The sequence below is a fragment of the Passer montanus genome, unplaced genomic scaffold (genome assembly GCF_014805655.1).
Source record: "Passer montanus isolate IOZ18808 unplaced genomic scaffold, ASM1480565v1 scaffold129, whole genome shotgun sequence".
NCBI lineage: Eukaryota > Metazoa > Chordata > Aves > Passeriformes > Passeridae > Passer > Passer montanus.
In genome coordinates this window covers 915,909-934,699 of record NW_024359721.1, presented here as the reverse complement: position 1 = coordinate 934,699, position 18,791 = coordinate 915,909, and the positions used below count along the sequence as shown (strand labels likewise).

At 38.8% G+C, this 18,791-nt stretch overlaps 1 protein-coding gene across 11 annotated transcripts in view; it reads left to right on the top strand.

Moving 5' to 3' along the window:
- FHOD3 (formin homology 2 domain containing 3) overlaps nt 1-18,791 on the top strand; it is a 372,220-nt gene that overhangs the window by 31,943 nt on the left and 321,486 nt on the right. For all 11 annotated transcript variants that reach the window (XM_039698711.1, XM_039698710.1, XM_039698704.1 and 8 more), the window contains exon 2: nt 7,274-7,380. In XM_039698711.1, the coding sequence (XP_039554645.1) occupies nt 7,274-7,380 (107 nt within the window). The remainder of the gene's footprint in view (nt 1-7,273; nt 7,381-18,791) is intronic.

The window sequence follows — 18,791 nt, the reverse complement described above, 5'->3', positions numbered from 1 at the left end:
CTGTTCCCCCTTGTCCTTTTACTATCTACTCCTAAAAAAAGCTGCTCTTCTTTTTAGTTATAAGCACTCTCTAAGTACTGTGAGGCCTCAGGGAGGTCTCCCTGAATCTTCCTCTTCTCCAGGCTGAACAAGCACCTCTCCTTTCTTCACAGCCCTCCGATCATCTTCATGGCCTTCCTTTGGAGCCCATTGATAGGTCCACATCTTAGGCTGAGTACTACAGAACCGGATGAAGTACTCCAGCTGGGGTCTCAGGCACAGGTGGAGAATCACTACAATCTACTGGTCATGTTGCTTAGAGAGATTTGTTCAAAAGATGTTCTTCTGAATAGATTCTCAGGGCAGGGAGTTGGGGGTGAGAAAAGAGCATTTCTCATGATTGTTTGTTGGAAAAGTACAACTCTGTGGTCTGTGAATAAACAAGGAAGACGAGAAGGGCTTGTGGGTCTGCTGTGCCTTTTTGACACGGGTGGAAGGTTCATCTGCCATTTCCCTGCCTTAACCTCTGCCAACCTACTGCTACCATGGGACAGAGACATTAAAACCAAGGAACCTCCACTTGGATGTACACTGGTGCCTATCAAAGCCTTCTGAAGGAAAACAGATTTGTGTGAGTTTATTTTGGCATAGTAAAGTATGTGCTGACTTTGCACTGAATTATGTGCCCAGTGGGCTTCTTGAGCGAGGAGACTCGTGTACATGGAGCCTCGCAAGGGTGTGTTAGAAGGAGCACGCAGCCATCCTCAGTCTGTGTGTGGACATAGGAATTGCTCTGTTCTTCTCTCCTCACTCCCCTCGTGCTTGGTTTCTTGGTATTTCTCTTGGATTGTAAGAAGCTAAAGGCAGTAGATGAAAACAATGACTGAATGCACATTTATATTTTTTTTAATTTAATTTCTGTTACTTAACTAGTTTCTGAAAGCGACAGCAGTCATTTATCAGCACCAGGTAGCTGGCTCATTCAACAACTTTTTTTGTTGCTGCTCTACTTTTTTCCCCTGCTATTCTTTGCTCCTTTTGGTAATGTACCTCAACTGTGAAATGAAAAAAAAAAAGTGCTTTCCTGTTGCAATAAGTCCTACGGCAATAAGGACTTCCTTATGATGAAAAATGGCTGTTACCTCTTTATGTGGGTCAGTGCTTGAAATGAGAAAAAAATATTGTCATCATTGGTGTACTACTATTGATCTATTTTGAGTCTTCTTAAGCTTGATATTCTTGTAATATGAGCTATTTTGGCCCCACAGGATGAGGAACTAGCCACTACTAGCCAGATATGGTTACCTGAGACAGAAGATGACAAACTGAGCTTCTGCCCTATGTACTTGACTTACTGGTCTCCCATAAGGAACACTTGCATGAGTGGTTGCTTAGCTCTCTCCAAGCTGTATGTGTTCAATTTTGCAAATGGGTGTGTTGCTGCTGAGGGCTCTCCATGTGCTGGTGAGGTGGGGGTGACCCTTGATTTAGGGCCTGGATCAAGCTCTGCAGCTCTGACCTTGTTATGCTTGTTCCTGGTAACAACTGAAGCCAGAATGCCTCTATCCTTTTGTGTGGTACAGTTTCACTCTGTAATGGGGGAAATTGCAAACTATGAAGGAGTAGGAAGATCTGCTTTTAAATATTCTCATATTTTAACCTTTTAATCAAATGTTTATTTGCTTTTGCATAATGAATTGTGCTCAACTAAGTGAAACTTTAACCAGTGTAGGTATAAATATATAACAATCTAAATATTGTTTGTAATCTTATGATCTTATGTAATCTATGTACTTCCTCTTCACCTGTTTTAGATGTGTCTGTCAAATTTAGGCAATTGTTACTTTTTTTTTTAAACTGCAGGGAAAACAATCTAAAATACATGCATAATTTATATCCATTTTTTATCTATGGAATTGTTTGGATGGTGGTGTTTAGGTTTGTGTGCATGGTGCTTTCATGGATTTCCATGCCAGTTTTGGTTGTAGCATAGGTACTGTAGTGTGTGGGTGGTGTGGATCAGTTACCACTGTATGGACACCAGATACAATCTGAAAAAGTTAAAACATCTCTCTGTTCTTCTTCTAGAACTTTTATTACAGAAATGGTGGTTTGATTTAGTTGCTCTACTTATATGTCAGGCTGTTGTACACAAGCATCTGATTGTCTCACTGTTTCTGTGTTTCTGGTCAGTTATGGAAAATCAGTGAGTAGCTAGTGAGGTCAGTGCTGCTTAAGAAGCTTTTTCCAGGTTCTCCTCTTGTTCAAAAAGACAGCTATAAATCAGTGAATCAGCACCTAAGCAACTGCTACCTCTTGATATGGATCTTGTCATGACAGAGTACAGATCTTGCCATTTCAGGATGAAACTGAAGATGATAATTAGTATATCAATTACATTTTTAATGAGGATGACCTGAGTACAGACAGTCTTAATTTTTTTGCTTCCTTCCTGTAAACCCAGTGCACAGGTCTGACTACCCACAGCTGGTGAGTCTGACTAAAGCACTTATTTTTTTGAATGTGGCATGTGTTTTTGTTTCCTCACTTGTGTGAATAAGACTACTCCTAGGCAGTCCCACTCTTTGTAGAGATTTCAGAAATGTTCATGCGGATTCAGAAATATACCATGGATGTTTTCCAAAGAACCTGTTCATTTGCAAAGATGAGAACGTAATTGAAATGAACACATAGGTTTTTTATGGCTTTTTGATACCATTTGATGCTTATACTAAAATCAAAAGCCTTGAAATCTTGCAGAAGACTGATTATTGAGTAACCCTGTGTTTAACTCAGAGAAGTAGCATTACTTTTTTCCCATTTGATGGTGCTTTTCTCTGTTTATGGTTCCACAATACTGGTAGTATCCTTCTAATGTGATTATACGAAAGTTTGGAAAAGCCTATAGGATGAGTTCCATTTAAACTTGTATCAACCTTTTGGGTCTTCTTGGCAGTACAGTAAAGTGTCATGCAAAAAATGATAAACAATTTGGAGGGATGGGTTAGAGATTTTTAGAACAAATGGTTTTGTAGGATTTTGAAAAGGTCTTTGAGAATCTCACCTTTTGGCAGTAGTATAAATTAATTATGCAGTTTAATAACAACAAAATTCAGATCAGAATTTTGAGACTAGTAAGGAATACTGAATGGTTAAAGAAAATTATGAATAAAAGGGTTAAATTAAATAATTTCTCAAAAGCTGAGTAGACATCTCATTCATGATGATGTAAAACAACTCAGTTAAATATTCTTTAAAATATTGTTTGTAGGAATTCTGCCTCTTGATTTTCCTAAAAGATGTTTTCTAATAAGGATTTCAATGTGAATTATGCTCAGTGGGAGAAGCATGTAATGAATGAGCTGGATGGGGCTATTTGTGACAGTCTCTAGAGACAGGAGGAGTGATGTGTAGCAGATAAACATGGGATTAATGTTGGGCAAAGGGAAGGGATCAACATCCTGAATTGTTACTAATAAGCACTAATGAGAGAACATCAGCCACCCTTTGTGTTGAAAAATGCAGTCAATTTACTAATTAAAAATAATTCATGAAGTGGCTTCTCTTTTTGTATTCTGCCTGTAATATATGTGCACAAGTGTAGCTGGAGGCAGAGTAGCAAAGTAATCCTATATAAGGAAGATTTTAAGAGTTCATTGCCTTCATACTTACCAACTTCTAAAGTGTTGTTTTGATCGCTTCCATCTTTGTGTGTACACATGAAAGAGAATAAAAAACGCCCAACTTTTTGGCAAGACTCAGAATTAAGTAAGGGAAATAAAAGATATTGCCATTTCTCTCATTACTGTAACTCCTGCTAACAAAATGCAGCATGCAATATACAGATCCTTAAAGCCTGAATGAATACCATGTTCAGCTGAAACTATGAAAATGAGATGAACATAAGTACAATGTAGTATTCTTACTTATTTTGTCAATGAAGGACTTCCTGTTCCCCTAGTGCTTTTTGTACCCTAAAGTCACAAGATATTAGTAAGGCTCAACTACTTTTCTCTAATTATGCGGTATAAATGGAAATTGTGGGCAAATCTCCTAATCTCCATAGAGACAGCACAACACTTATCTAATTAGTAGTTTGCCTTTTGGCATTACTTTGAATAAATTAGCATTTCATTACATACCCTGAACTACTTGGAAAAAGTTTCCCAGACTAGTATTTAGTCTTTCTTTTCTGAAGAGTGTATTTTGAATTAACATAGGTTAATAATCTCCTTTGTAACTGGAAAGAGACAGAGTAGCACTGCTATTGTATTTTTAATATTAGATGGTTGCACTTGCAGGTTCTTTGCTTTCTTTAATCCCTAGGAATCAGAGTAAAATCTTATGTCACCTTATTTAATGGCTTACTCCTTCAACAGGGAAAAATCCAAAAAAGAAAAGCAAAAAAAATGGAAAAAATTTTGAAATACAACTTGACATCCTCTATCTTTTCTCCAGAGAATTTTCTTTCAAATTGCAAAAGTCACACTCTATCACTAACTGTAAATGAGCTTTTCTACAGTATTTCCAATGCAGCTAATCCAGAATACACTATTTGTCTTCCTTTCTTGTATCTAAATCGGTGGCAGGAAACAGAGTGACTAAGTTTAGGTATTGACTGCCAGATAAGACAAGTGGCTGCTTATTATGCTTTTCCTGAACAGGTACTGAGAATCAAAGCTTGGATGGGAAATTAAAAGAGGTAATTCATCAAGGATAGACTTTAATTGATTTTCTTTCTAAGTATTAAAAAGAGCAGAAAGAAAAATCTATGGAAGTGATAAAGGGTGGTAATTTCCTTTCCTTGAGTCACTGGCTGTTTCAGATCCCTGCTTACACCTTCAGAGAGTCATTGGCTGCCACCTGTTGCAGAAGATGGGCATTAAGTATGGTGTTAAATATTTGACTCTTCTCAAAGTGGTCTTAGCAGCAGGGATGTATGGTTACATCACCATTGCCATGGTTGCCTTTTGATAGACGGAGGCATGCAATGAAACTGTCGGTTTGTTTTTGCTAAATCCATAGGAATGAAACCATCTTCATTTTGGGTTCTTTGATTGTTTTGGTTTGAAAGACAGGTGTCTGCTAGGGAAGGTTCATATTCTCCATTCTCCCTTGGAATGGAGAATATGAACCCCCTCCCTCCGAATTATTATAATTTTGGAAATTAAGGGGCTCTCAGGCAAAAAGATTTGGGAATAGGAATAACAGTTCTTTACTAGTGTGTATAATAAACAAACAACAACAACAACTACAGCATTAACAACAAACAGAACCAGAAAACCCAGTTCCAGCCTTTCGGCTGCAGCACTTCCCCCTCTGGTGCAGTTACAGCTTTAAACAAGATTTGGAAGGGTGAGGGCATAAAATCATGATCACTGAAGACAGACCTGGAGGCAGCATGCCACTGTTTGAGAGACAGTGTGCTAATGAGGTCCTTTGGTCCGCTGTCCTGTTAGTGGTAGGGGATAGAGATCCATGCAGCAGCAAGGATTATTGATGTGTTAGAAACTGCAGAAGCACTTGGGAATGCTCATGCAGGAATCGGAGCTTCTTCCCAAGAAAAGGCAGTGGGATTTATCACCCAAATGAAGTACATCTACACATACGTATGCAGCGTGGGCATGGGCAACCAACAGGAGGAAGTGGAACCCATTGTGCAGCAGGAAAACTATGACATAGGGGATTGGAAGTAGGTGATTAAGGCTCCTTCCAACGCAAACCATTCTATGATTCTGTGACAAGAGGAAATGGCCTCAAGTTCCACCTGTAGAGGTTTAAATTGGATGTTAGAAAAAATTTCTTCACCGAAAGAGTGACCAGGTGTTGGAACAGGCTCTCCAGTGAAGTGGTGGAATTGCCATCCCTGCAGTGTTCAAAAGACATGTGGATGTGGCATGGAGGAGCATGCTTTTGTGATTAACATGTGCTGGGTTAACAGTGAGACTCAATGATCATAGAGGTCCTCTCCAGCCTTAATCGTTCCCTGTTCTGTTTGGCTGTCAGAGTGGATTTTGTATCTAGCAGTACAGCACATCTGGAGCTTACAATATTTGTGATCTTGGAAGCAGTTGCAGAAGAACCCACAGTGCAGTGCTGCACATGATGGTCCCAGCAGCGCGTTCAACTGGACTCACAGATGTCCATTTCTGTGCTTCTGGGCTGGATTCTCTGAGCAGATGGTCACTTAACCCTAGTGCTGAGGCAGGACAGCCCTGTACATTCACTTGCCCCTTGGTAAATGTTGTCCTGTTCTCCTGCCCTGGGAAGGCTTTTTTTCCTCATTATTTGTTATTTGACATTGAGTTATGTCATGGTGAGAGACGAGCTCATGTTCCTTTCTAGCTCTTCTCTCAGCTTCTTTAGTTTTCTCTCTTGATCAGTAACTATTTTGTGTTCCTGGTCAATGAGTTAGCCAGAGTTTTGGGATGATTCATCCTAGGTCTTCTATTATGATGAGCACCATGCAAATAAAACCCCAGAAAATTTATTTTCTAACTTTGGTCAAATATGGCTCTTTTTAACAGATGGAACAATTAATGGAAAACTTGAAGATGAGGGAAAACAGAAAAGAAATAAAGACAGTGTATTAGTCTCCCTCCCTCCCTCCCATCATTGTGGGCAGATTTCTGCTTTCAGGTCTGGTCCTTGATTACCTCCGTACCTTTGTAGGAGGCTGGCACAGGTTTCCAGTCCACCCCCAGCCACTGCCTAGGATTGTTGTTCCTGCACCCTCTGAGGCTGGTTAGTGCCTGGCCCTAAAAGCAGAATGTCAGAAAAATCTGTGACTTGGTTGACTGTACTCACCCTTACTGTACGACCCCAAATCTTGGCTGCCACACTTTGCTCTGTCTCTTGGCTATATCTGTCCTCACAGGGGCCATTCAGTGGCTCACAAAACAGCTCTTTCTTCCTTCTGTCTGCATCCAGGGGCTCAGAAACTCTACTTACAACTGTACTGTAAGAACAGAGAACAATTGATACACATTGAAATTAACTTTTCTTTCTGTATTACATTGTAAAGGCTCTATGCTAAAGCCCTCTAATCTTCTGTATGTTCTAATAAATTTCACTGTGTTTGTTAGTTGTGTTGATATTGTTGTGAGCAAGCCTGGTCTGGGGAACATGGGTTTGGAATTTAATAAATCGCCAACAAATTTTTCTTACCTGCTCCCATCATATTGTTTGTTTTAGGGACATCTTGTCTGGCGATGTGGTAAATGGGAGGGCAGTGTTAGAGATATGTTAGAGAGAAAGACTGCTGTAATCTAATGGTCTGAATTTTGTTCTACAGCTTGATGACTGCACCCTGCAATTGTCTCATAATGGTACCTATCTGGATCTAGAATCCACCCTAGCAGAACAAAGAGATGAACTAGAAGGCTTCCAGGAGGATGCTGGGTAAGTAAAGGTTTACTAAGTTTTTATAAATAAGCATGTGGTTAACTTCATGTGTTCAGGTCAGCATAGGAAGAGAAAAGATAAAAATCTTTCCCTTGCATGCCTGTATGTCTGTCCCTTTGTATGATTAAGAATTTTATGACTTCTCTCTCTACATTCACTCTTACAGTTTCTCTAAAATATGGCATACTGTAAAGAAATATATGAATATGAATATCTTGATTAGTCTAGTAAGATTTTATAGTTCTTTAAAACTTGATAAATGAGGATGGTTTGTTTGGAGAACTCTGAGATCTTTCTTACGATATTAGTCATGTAGAGGATTATATTGGGGTGGTGTTCCTGAAGTTAAAAACTCAGTTTATTTTGCCTTGATAAGTTAAGTCCTCCATTTATATTTTTGAAGAAAAGACCTGTATTGGTTTCTTTTTTTACTTCTGGGATTGATTGAGCCAGTCCAAGGGATGGGGATGCATGTTGTTTTTTTCTTTAATATTCTCCTCTCTTGCTGTTTTTTCTTATTTAGTTATTGCTGGCACACATGCATTGCTATGACACAGTTTCCATAATCATCTCTTTGAGAACTGAAAGTGAAAGCAGAAGTTAGCATCAGTGTGTGTTTGTGTAAATGCACATAGGAGATTTGGGGTTTTTTTTGAAGAATTTTCCTTTTCTGGCTATTTCAGGTGGTTGTCTTACTTAAGATGTAAAATGAACAGAAAGTCTAGATCTATTTTTGTCTTTCTGGTTACTGTATTGGACTGGATAGTTGTGGTTATTTTATGGGTGTGTTTAACTGAATTTTAAATTGGTCAGAGTTTGTTAACAGTAGGAGATACAGCCCTTTTCTTATACTCCTTCTCCACTTCTGGTAGCTGTCTTGCCTTTGATGAATATGCCTTATAAATCTGAACTGTGCCTCTGAAGATTATTTTTTGTGGAGAAGAATTTTAAATAACATTTTCCAGATATTCATGTGTGTGCATTTGTGTATGTCCTATTTGCACATAAGTTTGGGGCCAGTTTGGGACATGTTTTATAACCATTACAAGATAAAAAACTTCTGTTAGAAACCAGTTAGAAGAGAGTCTGTTGATAGACAGAGTAGCCAATACAAACTGAACTGAGCCTTCTTTCCTATGCAATAGGAGTGTTGACTGTTGAAATCGATATAGTCTTCAGTTTTGTGCATAGGTGTTAAAAATCACTGCAAAGAACAGCAAGTTCATATTTCCAATTAACTTTATAATGAGCTGAAAGCAAGTAATTTAAAGGATTTTTTTGGGGGGGGCAGCAATACATTTTTAATTGGTCACATTTTTTCCCTTCCACTGGTGTCTCTGTGTTAATTTTGATAACTTTAACTTCACTACTTTTAACACTCCACAGAACTAATTTGGCACTGCCAGACCATCTGGCAAGTGAGACACCATTTGGCACTTTTCCTGCCAGACTTTGCTCTTGAAATGGCAAGCTACTGTCCACCTTGTTTTATTTTTATGCTTCTTTTGGGCATGTAAAATCAATTATATGATTTGTTCCTGAAGCACAATTATAATTTTCTCTGTGGTAGCTATTCTAGGGAAAAAAAACCCAAAACAAAAAACATGGAACTGCTGCTTAAAGTTTTGTACTGGTGAGGAGTCAGATGGATTTCTGCATTTCATTTTTTGTCAATGTTTTGTGAGAGAAGAAAAGATAAACAAAAACCATCAGAGCTTTGGGAAGTATGTGGGATAAGCTTCTCTGTAGGACTTAACATTGTTACTTCACAGTAAATGCAGATTATGTGGTGTTATTCAGAAAAACAGAATATTCTAGACATAATGTAGTAAATGCAGTCAGTAATGTCTTACTTTGTCCTGTATTTCTAGCAGATTAAACTCCATTTTTGGGCCCTGCAGTTCTGAGACCAGAACACTGAGCTGGAGTGCTCCTGAGCTGGACCTTCTGGCTGCAGACCTTGGGAGTTTAACAGCAGCTTGCTGTCTGGGAGGGAATGGCTGCAGAAACCATTTAGTCTCTCTCTTTTTCTGTCTGGGTCATTTCAAGGTCCTGCTCTTAATCTTCAAAGCTTTTAATTTTCTGAGATTAGGCTACCTCAGGACCTGCCTTTCAGCCATGCCAAAGCTGCTGTGCTCATCAGGGTCACTGAAGCTTGCTGAACTCTGAGTGAAGGCTTTAGTAGCTGGATATTCATGGCATTTTCAAAATTTTAGAACCTTAGCTGTGGAAACTCCTACTCAAAGTGGCCAGAATATCCTGTATTCTGGCTGTTTTCAGCATCTTTTTGCCAAAAGTTCCTGTTCATCCAGGGAAAAATGATGAAGATTTTATTTTTAAACACTGTTGAAAGGAGACTTATAAATAAAAGAAAACAAGCAGAAAGCAAAGTCTTAAAAATTTTGATTGGTTTGAGAGGCTCTAAACATTTGCTTTCTCTGTGAGGGATTGGATTAGCATAGTGGAAACATGAAGGATTTTTCTTCAAAAGGAAAGAAGAGGATGGTGGTGGTTGCTGGAGGTTAGAAATGCGTACCTGTAAATAACCTGTATAAGAAACATCTGCACTTGTGCAATTTCAAATGAATGCTGTTCTGTTACTGAATATAGTGAAAAGAGGCTTTTCGTAGTTGCTGCCCACTCCAGCAGAATGGAAACTTCTGTCTAGTGAAGGAGAAAAACATCACACAGGACCTTGTACTGCAGAGGACTAACTAAAACATGGGTGGGAATTGGATGGCTTTCCAGTCTCCACAACTTTATCTGCTGCCATTTGCACCCTTGAGAATAGCTGTGGGATTCAGGAGAATTAGACTGGGGGGGCTGGTTTTGGAAGAGGCAGGATGAACATCTGGCCATGTAATGAGGCTGGTCCTGAAGAAGGTGTTGCAACCAGCAAAATGGTCATTAGGAGCATGTAGGAAAACAGCCTTTCTTTTCAAGTCTGGATTGTGTCCATGCCTCGCTTGCTTGTTGGGTTGCTTAGCTGCTTGGCTTTTTTCTCTTGCTTCCAACACAGGTTACTTGGTGGATGCTTCATTGTGTAGGGTAGTGCACAATGGACGTTGTTTAGTGAGACTGGCTGCTTTAAGGTGTTGGTGACAGGCAAAGCTCCTTTCCCTGGCTTCCTTGAAGTTTTACAGAGAAAGCAAGAATTGTCAAGAAACTGATGTGTTTAAATTACCATATAATTGCTCAAGCTCTGTGGATGTGTTTTAACAGGCCCTCATGGTAGCCCACAAGGTAACACTTTCCTAAAACGTGGAGCAAGAGTTTCTTCAGGCAGTATACTATGAGCAATGAAAATTTCTTCAGGGAGTATGTTTTCAAGACATCTGCTCAGCAGGGATTCTTTTAAAGTACTTCTGAAAAATGGCTTCAGGGCTAATGTTTTTGCATTCCTTCTAGACACCCTATCTCAAGCCATTTTGGATGGGTGAGTCCCATGACGGACCTTTTCCCTCTTGATGGTGCTGTTCATTCTGGTCTTGATTCAGAATCTGTTGAAGACTGTGGAGTCTGGCAAGGATCTCTAACATTCTTTTCCTGCATATGTGCTGTATTTTTTCCCACTTAGACTTTGCAAATAGCACAATTGTGAGAATGAAAACTTTCTGTCACTTGTTTACATAAGGATTTTGGGGTTACATTTTAAAGTTAATTTAGTTTTTGTCTTACAAAAATGGTATGGCTTATTTCTTGAAGCAGTACTGAAATCTAGCAGATTCTATGCTGATTTTATATTAGATTAAACAGAATGTATTTGTGTTTGTTCATGGGTGGAAAATGCTCTCAGCTTCTGATAGCTTTTTCTCCATATTTTGTCTTGATGTCATTTCTATGTTTCTCAGTGCCAACAACAAGAAAAATAAGGGAGGTACCAGGGAAAGATTGTCATTGTGTTGTTACGAACAGGAGACTGTGACTACTTATTGACATTATTTACTCATTTGTTCACCCAAATATTTTGATTTCTGTGATATTTAGCTATTAGGTCTGATGAAATTCTGAATTTGAAAAATGGAATTGATGGTCACAATTAAAAGCATGCAACAAAGCAAGAAAAAAACCCAACAAAAACACAAGAAAACAGCTCCTTAGAAACATCAAACTAAAAGGTTGTGGTAATTTTTGGAAGGTGTAAGAATTTCTACAGGGTAGCAATATTCCATTCTAAAATGTATCAGATTGAGATGTTGAGCCACGTTTTGAAGGGGATGTTTTGCTAAAATTTTACTGTTGCAGAATAAATGGTGATACAGATGAAAATTTCATATTCCTAAAGAAATGCATTGTTTTTTATGGATGAGTAAGTTGATGCTGTTCTTAATTATCTCAAAAAGATTGAGGGTAATAACTATTACCACCTGTATTTCCAAAACTTTATGCAGCTTTTTTGCTTCTTAATCCTGATACAATTTTATTTTTTATATTTAAAAAAATAGGTAAAATATGGAAATTAATCTTTTGGTGGAACTGTGGTAATTAATTTTCATAGTTATCTTGCAATAACCATTGACATAAAAATGAAATAAAATTACTGGTCCCATATGGTTTCTCTGTTTAGAACAATTGGCAAGGTATCTCTGAGTATTCCTGCTTCCAGAGTGTGTAATCAAAATAATTACACAAATGTGCATATATTTTGTAGGCCTGACAAAAGAGACATGTGACTTTGAGGGATGTACTCTGAAAGCAGGATGGAGAAAATTAACAGTTGAAAGTTCCATCATGAAAATTATTCACCAATTATGAGATTTCTTGTCAGTGGATCTCCTTGACACAGTATCTTGTGAAGAAGTGATTGACAAATAAGGCTTCCTACTAATTATAAAATGTTACTACTTTTGTAGTTAAGAAATATGTACTGATTTGTGAATATAAAACGTATTTAGAAAACAAGCATCTTCAAAATAATAACAAACTTGAATGAATTTTACTGCAGGCCAAAGCTTTGCTTACATACAGTTTCTTAGATGCAACTGTTTTTATACAGTTTCAGCTTAAAGCTGGCTTGATGGTATAAAAGTAAATCTCTTCTGCATATATTGAGATCAGAGACTGCAAGCCTCTTTGCTCGCACCAAAAGATACAAAATGCAAAGTCTATGCAAGCTTTTTAAAATAAGCTGTGCTGCCCTGTTTTGGTGTGTGCTGTCAAGGAGGGGTCTGGAGTGTGACAGTAAGCACAGAAGTTACAGGGATCACAACTTACTGTGTGTAGCAGAAGTCTGGGGATGTCCCATGGGAGTGCAGTCTGTGCACCCTACAGCTTCTTTCCAGTCTAGATGGAGAACTTTCAGGCAAGTAGCCTACAAAAACAAAGTTGCAAGACTGGATAGTGTTAACTTTCACTGATGTGCTGAACATGTCCTTCAAAGGGAAGCAGAGTTGGTTTTGCTGTTCTCCAAATGTCCCAGTCTTGGAAAATGTACTGCATCCTTCTGACTGTGAAGGAGCCAGCATCCATAGTAGTGGCTCCCCTGGCTTGGACAAGGAGGCTTCATGAGCTCTGTACCCTTTGTGTGATTTTGGTTTGGTGGTTTTTTTTTTTTTTTTTTTTTTTTTTTGAGGGTGTTTAAATGTTGGGGTATTTAAGAGCTTGACTCATTATTTCACAGCTTTCGTTTTTCAATACTGCAGCAGCTGTGTCTCTTTCTCTCCCACTTTGCCCCAGAGTCTACTCAGTTGTTAAGGGAAAAATTCTACATCTGTACCAAGTACCTGTGGAAACATTTGAAGATTTGCTGTTTTTGAATTTAGTGATTACTGCTGGCAAATGAATGCAACAAGAGTACTTTTATTGAAAAATAATTTCCACTGCAAAATGTATTGCAAAAATACTGTTGTGTTTAGCTCTCTCCCAGCCCGTTACATACCAAATAAAGTGCCAAACCAAAAAGCGTGTGAATAATTCGTGGTTTTTGCTAGGACAACTTTTTTTAAAGATAGCCTAATCTGGCATTCAGATTTACATGTGAAAATAGCTGAGAAGTCCAGTATTTTTTGGTGGAAACTTAAATAAAAAACAGCTTATGGAAACAGCTGATGCCAGATGTTCTATTTAAAACCATTTAATTTTATTAACATTGAAGCTGCTTAATGGCTGTGTTTGCACTCTGCCCTCCTCCTCGATGACGAGGCTGTAAGTTAAGTGAGCGGCTCTCGAGGCTTGGAAATGTGTTTCCCTTCAGCTTGTGAGGAGGAAATCCCTTCCTCTCTCCATAAACAGATCATCTGCAGGGCTTCAGGTAAAGCTGCCAGAAAGTGCTGCAGGGCTGCTCTGAACTCCTGTTGTGAGTAGAACCACTGATTTAGAATCCAAACCTGGAACAGTACCAGCACCGTGGGCACTCACTGTCTGCCTGGGCAAACCCGTGAAGTATTGCCCAGAGTGTGTGGGCAGCCAAGGGAGTTTGTGCTGGGTAATTAATAAAAGCTGTGAATTAGCTACACTTCCTATTCCATGGCAACTGTTCCTGTATGTGCTCCTACCCGGCGGTAAACGCAAAGGTTTGTGTAAGCAAGCTCACACGCTTTTCTCCCATGGGAATCCATTTGTCTGTGTGCTCGGTGTGTGGTGTGTGTTTATTTGGTTTACCCCTGACTAAGCTAAGGTGGTAATCTGCTTCTGATAAAAATAAGTGTCTCCAATTTAGCCTCCAGTTGTGAGCTAACAGCTTAAACTGCTGCAAATCTGTGACTAGCCCAGGATCTCTGGTAATGAAGCCATGAAAATTAGTGAATGCTGCCAGGGTTAAGACCACAGCAGTACAGCAAAACACTAATTTATTTCACATTTACTGCTCAGTAATTGTGCTTGCTAGCAAAAGCATTGATGGCCCAGCAATAAATATAAAGCCCATTTCCAAAGTGGAATTAATGTGGAGAAATAAGTGGCCTGAGAACAGTGTTTTATATTTAAAAATTTGTATGTCAGGTTAGGAAGAAGCCCTTGCCAAATATAAGGCTAATGGAAAACTTCCAAAAGAAGGAGACACAAAATAGTATGTTGATCAGTGCAAAGTAGAGTTTATTTTTCTGTACTTACATAATCATATGCATGTTCTACTTCAAGGTAGGACAGCTTTTAAATAGTTCTTGCTGAGTCTGGTTAAAATGGTCACATTCTGATAAAGCTTAAATGACCAATTAAGTGAGTAGGGCATTGCTCTGAAATGTGTTGTGTTGCTTTGGATGATATCTTCTTCACTTTGTTATCTTTTTAGCATCATCATTGGAAAAAACATACAAGATTAGGGTTTTTCTCTTAAGGTAGTAGAGAATGATTTCTAGTAAAAGGAAAATGTTTATGAAAAGTTCTTAAAACTATTTTTTACAAATAGAGTCAATTTTTTTTCTTTTTTTTTAGTTTTAAAAAATTTGGTGCCTGTTTTGGAACTCTTAGATTAATGTCAGCTATCAGGGGTCTTTGTGAGAAAATTATTATTCAGGTGCTGTTTGTTTCTGCTTTGAAACAATGGAACTTCATTAGAAGTTCAATGGAACTTCATTAGAAGTTGGTGACAAAATCACCAAATAGGTCAGGTTGGAAGGGACCACAGTGGGACTTCTGGTCTAAACTCCCTGCTCAAGCAGGGTCATCCCAGAGCCCATTGCACAAGATTGTGTCCAGCTGGTTCTTCAATATCTTCAAGGAAAGAGGCTCCACATCCTCTCTGCACAACCTGTTCCAGTACTCTGTAACCTACACAGTAAAGAAATTCTTTCTTATGTCCAGATGGAATTTCCTGTGTATGAGCTTCTGCCCATTGCCGCATGTCCTACTGCTTGGCACCACTGAGCAGAGCCTGGATCCACCCTCTTTGACACCTTTCTTTCAGATACTGACAGACTCTGATGATATCCTCTCTCAGTTGTCTCCTCTGGAAGCTGAACAGGTCCAGCACTCTCAGCCTTTCCCCATAAGAGAGATGCTTCAGTCCCTTAATCATCTTTGTAGTCCTCTATTCTATGTGCTCCAGGAGCTCCATGTCTCTCTTGTCCTGAGGAGCCCAGAACTGGAGACAGCGCTCCAGATGTGGCCTCACCAGGGCTGAGTAGAAGGGCAGAATCACCTCCCTTGACCTGCTGCAATGCTCTTCCTAATGCACCCAGACCACTCCTAGTGGCCTGGAACCAAAACTGTGGGTCCCACAGTGTGGCTGGGAGCGCTGGAAGGACTCTTTGCCTGAAGATGTGGAAACATCAAGTGACTCAGCTATTGGAGGTTAATTAATTTTACTTTTCTCCTTGCCCTTGTCCTGTAGGTTACCAGTTCTTCTAACATTTTTCCCCAAAAATCCAGATATTTCAAAGGCATCTGTTTCTCCAAGTGTGAAGAAGTTTTAAACTAAAATCTTCATGTAATGTGAACTTCAAGTACAAGTGATGGCAAAACCATAGGAACAGAAATTACCTGGTGTAATGATTCCTGGGAGGAATGTACAGCCAGGGCTTTACAGTTACTGACAGCAGTGGGAAATACATAACCTAAAAACTGGAAAGCATTGGTCAAGTGATGTGTCATCTCTGGAGACCTGATGTGAGGTTGACAAGAAGTGTGGAAACATTGCTTTTGGTTTTGTGTTTTACCCAGAAACAATATTATTGTTAAAATAGGTCTTCTAATGCAATTCTCTTCACCATTTTCCAACTCATGAAGTTTGTGTTTTTTTAATACAAAAATATAAGATGGAAATTTAATTGAAAATGCTATCAGTGTTTCACAAAATGACAGGATAAACATCCCACTCAAAACAATTATATGAGTTGAGCTTTTGGGTTGGGAGGGCACATTGTTTCGTTCATGAATGACAGCTCCTGAAAAATGGTCATTTTCTGACTGTGAAGGCAGCAGTCAGCCCTCAAATATTTGAGGGGCTGTTGGAAGGTTTTTGTTTTAATTTGTGGAAATAGAGCCTTTAACAACTGAAAAGGAGCCAGCATGATGATTCAAAAAGTACGGGGAGGAAGTGGGGAGGGAATTCTCACTTTCCAGCTTCTGAAGTTTGCTTGCACATAAACTACTAAAAAGGACAAATGGAACAAATGTTTCCCCTGTTTTGAACTCATTACCTTTTAGAGAGTGTAAAATGATTAATTATCTTTTGGCAAAAATTGTTACCTTGTGGCGAGGTGTGCAGAAGACTGCACCTTTTAACAATATTAGTAATAAATAATTTGGTGATATTCATGTGGCTTATAATCCATATTTGGTGAATCTCTTTATTGTTTCACTCCACACTTTTGAGTTTCTCATTTTCTTCCACCTTCTCCTTCAATCACATTTTGTTTCCATTTAAAAACAGGGGGAAATGAAAAGAAAAAAAAAAAGAAAAAGAAAAATAGCAACCCTGCCTAGTAAAGGTACTTGTGAAGAGTGAGAGCAATGTAAAAACCCAGCACCTTGTAGTGTCAGTCTGTGTGTAGTCCTTATTTGCACAGTTGTACAGACTGGTGTGTCAGCCAGGATGCCCTTCCACTCACTGGCATTCAGATGGTGGTGGTTTATAGATTTTTAGTGGGAATGAGGCAGTTATTTGTTAGAATCATGTTGACAAACACAGAATGCAATATTAGAATATTCTGCAAGGAAAAACCATACAAATTAAGCATTCTTTGTTCCTTTGTATAGTGTTTGTTGCTCTAATAATTGGCCAGATTTTGCCGTCCCAGTTTTTGCTTAGGGAATATGCTGGGACTATTCCTACTTGTATTAGTAAAGTTTTAATTACTTTTATGTTTTGTTTTTTTTCAATGCAGAGTGAACAGACATGAATGGGTTGCTATCTGTTTACTTATTTTTGTCCACTCTTGTCAAATGATTGTTACTTTAGTACATTTGTCATGATTCAGGAATGCTCTGAATAAAACCAGCCTGCAGAATAATTAGATGACTTGCAAGTGTATTACATGAACAGGATGCAGACGCATTCTGACTTCACACTATTTTTTTTAGATGGAAAAAATGAGGTAGGAAAGAAAAGTCCACTGACTTCCTATGAGGATGAGTGTGTGTGTTTGCCTGGTACAGACTTTCATGTACCAGAATAAGTTGCTAGTTCTGTCATACATTTGAAGGGTATTAGCATGTTAAAGACTTCTTTCTAATTATTGATGTTATGTCCTGAGCTCCTCTGCTTCCAGTATTCAATGGCAATAACCTGAGCTTGAACATGACAGTTGTATCCTTGAATAATAAGCACCTAAGAATTTCAAAAACATTACTTGTTTAGATAAGATTTTCAGATGCGTTTCAGGGAGATTATTAATTCCACTCTCCATGCACATGTGCACTCTCTCACTTTAAAAAACCTGGCTTTTATTCAACTTTTTTTTTGAAGTGTCAGAATTTTTTTTCCGATCTCTTGAATCTGCAGTTGACTGGAGAAGCATATCATAGTGAAACGGCAGTCAAACTGTATCTTAACAGCTTTGAAATCAAAGCCTAGGATTTATGCTGTCTGATTAATAGCAGGTTAAAAACCACTTTCCTTATTATGTGTGTGTGCTGGCTTGCAGATCTTTTTTAGGGAAAGCCTGATAGACTCAAGTGCTTGAACTCTGGCAAAAATTTCATCCTTCATACATTCAGCAAGGAACAGTTTGTTTTCCATTGCTGCTGTGAAGCATCTGTGAGGCAATACCCCATTGCAGAAGCATTTTCCACTCCCTAAAAGGTGTGTGCAAGTGAAGATGGAGATGGATGGGTTCTAAAATGAAAAAGCAGAAGCCATTTGCAAAAATAATGCACTCTGGAGCAAGTCTGTTGCCACGTGTTTGCTTCTGGTGGCATACTGTAGTCTAGGTTTTTTTTTTGTGGGAGTCAGTGATTCTTTGTTGAGCTCAGGAATTGCTAGATGCTGTTCTCATTAAGCTACTTCTGTTGGAAAACATGGATGTGATTATTGGAGATGGTTAATGGCCCACGAAAAAACCTGAGTGCTATGAGAAGCTGTAACAAAATTTGAAGCATGTGTTGTGCATGTGTAGTTTGAAAGCAGCATCTGTGCTAGATAGGTTCTCATAATGGTTAGATTGTTACATCAGGCAGAATTAGCTGCAAAATTGTTATAGGGTAAGTTGTCAGGTTAGGCTGATGTTAAATGCTGTCCAAGTCTGGAAATAGTTTCAGTGTTACTAGGTTGAAGTTACTTTTCATCGAACCTCTGCTCTCTTTGGGATAAACAGGCAACAGCTCATGGTGTTGGTGTAGCTGGGTTCAGTAACCCATTGTGTTTGCTTTGGTAGTGATTCTGAAGGATAATGAAAAAAATCATCTGGTTGTTTCAAGAGAGCCTTGGTGTCAGGTAAATGTGTGCCTGGATCATTTGATTCCTCTGGTTCAGAGCTGGCCTTGCTGTGAGTGATTGACTGATACTGCGCTTCATAGCAGTGTGAAAAACT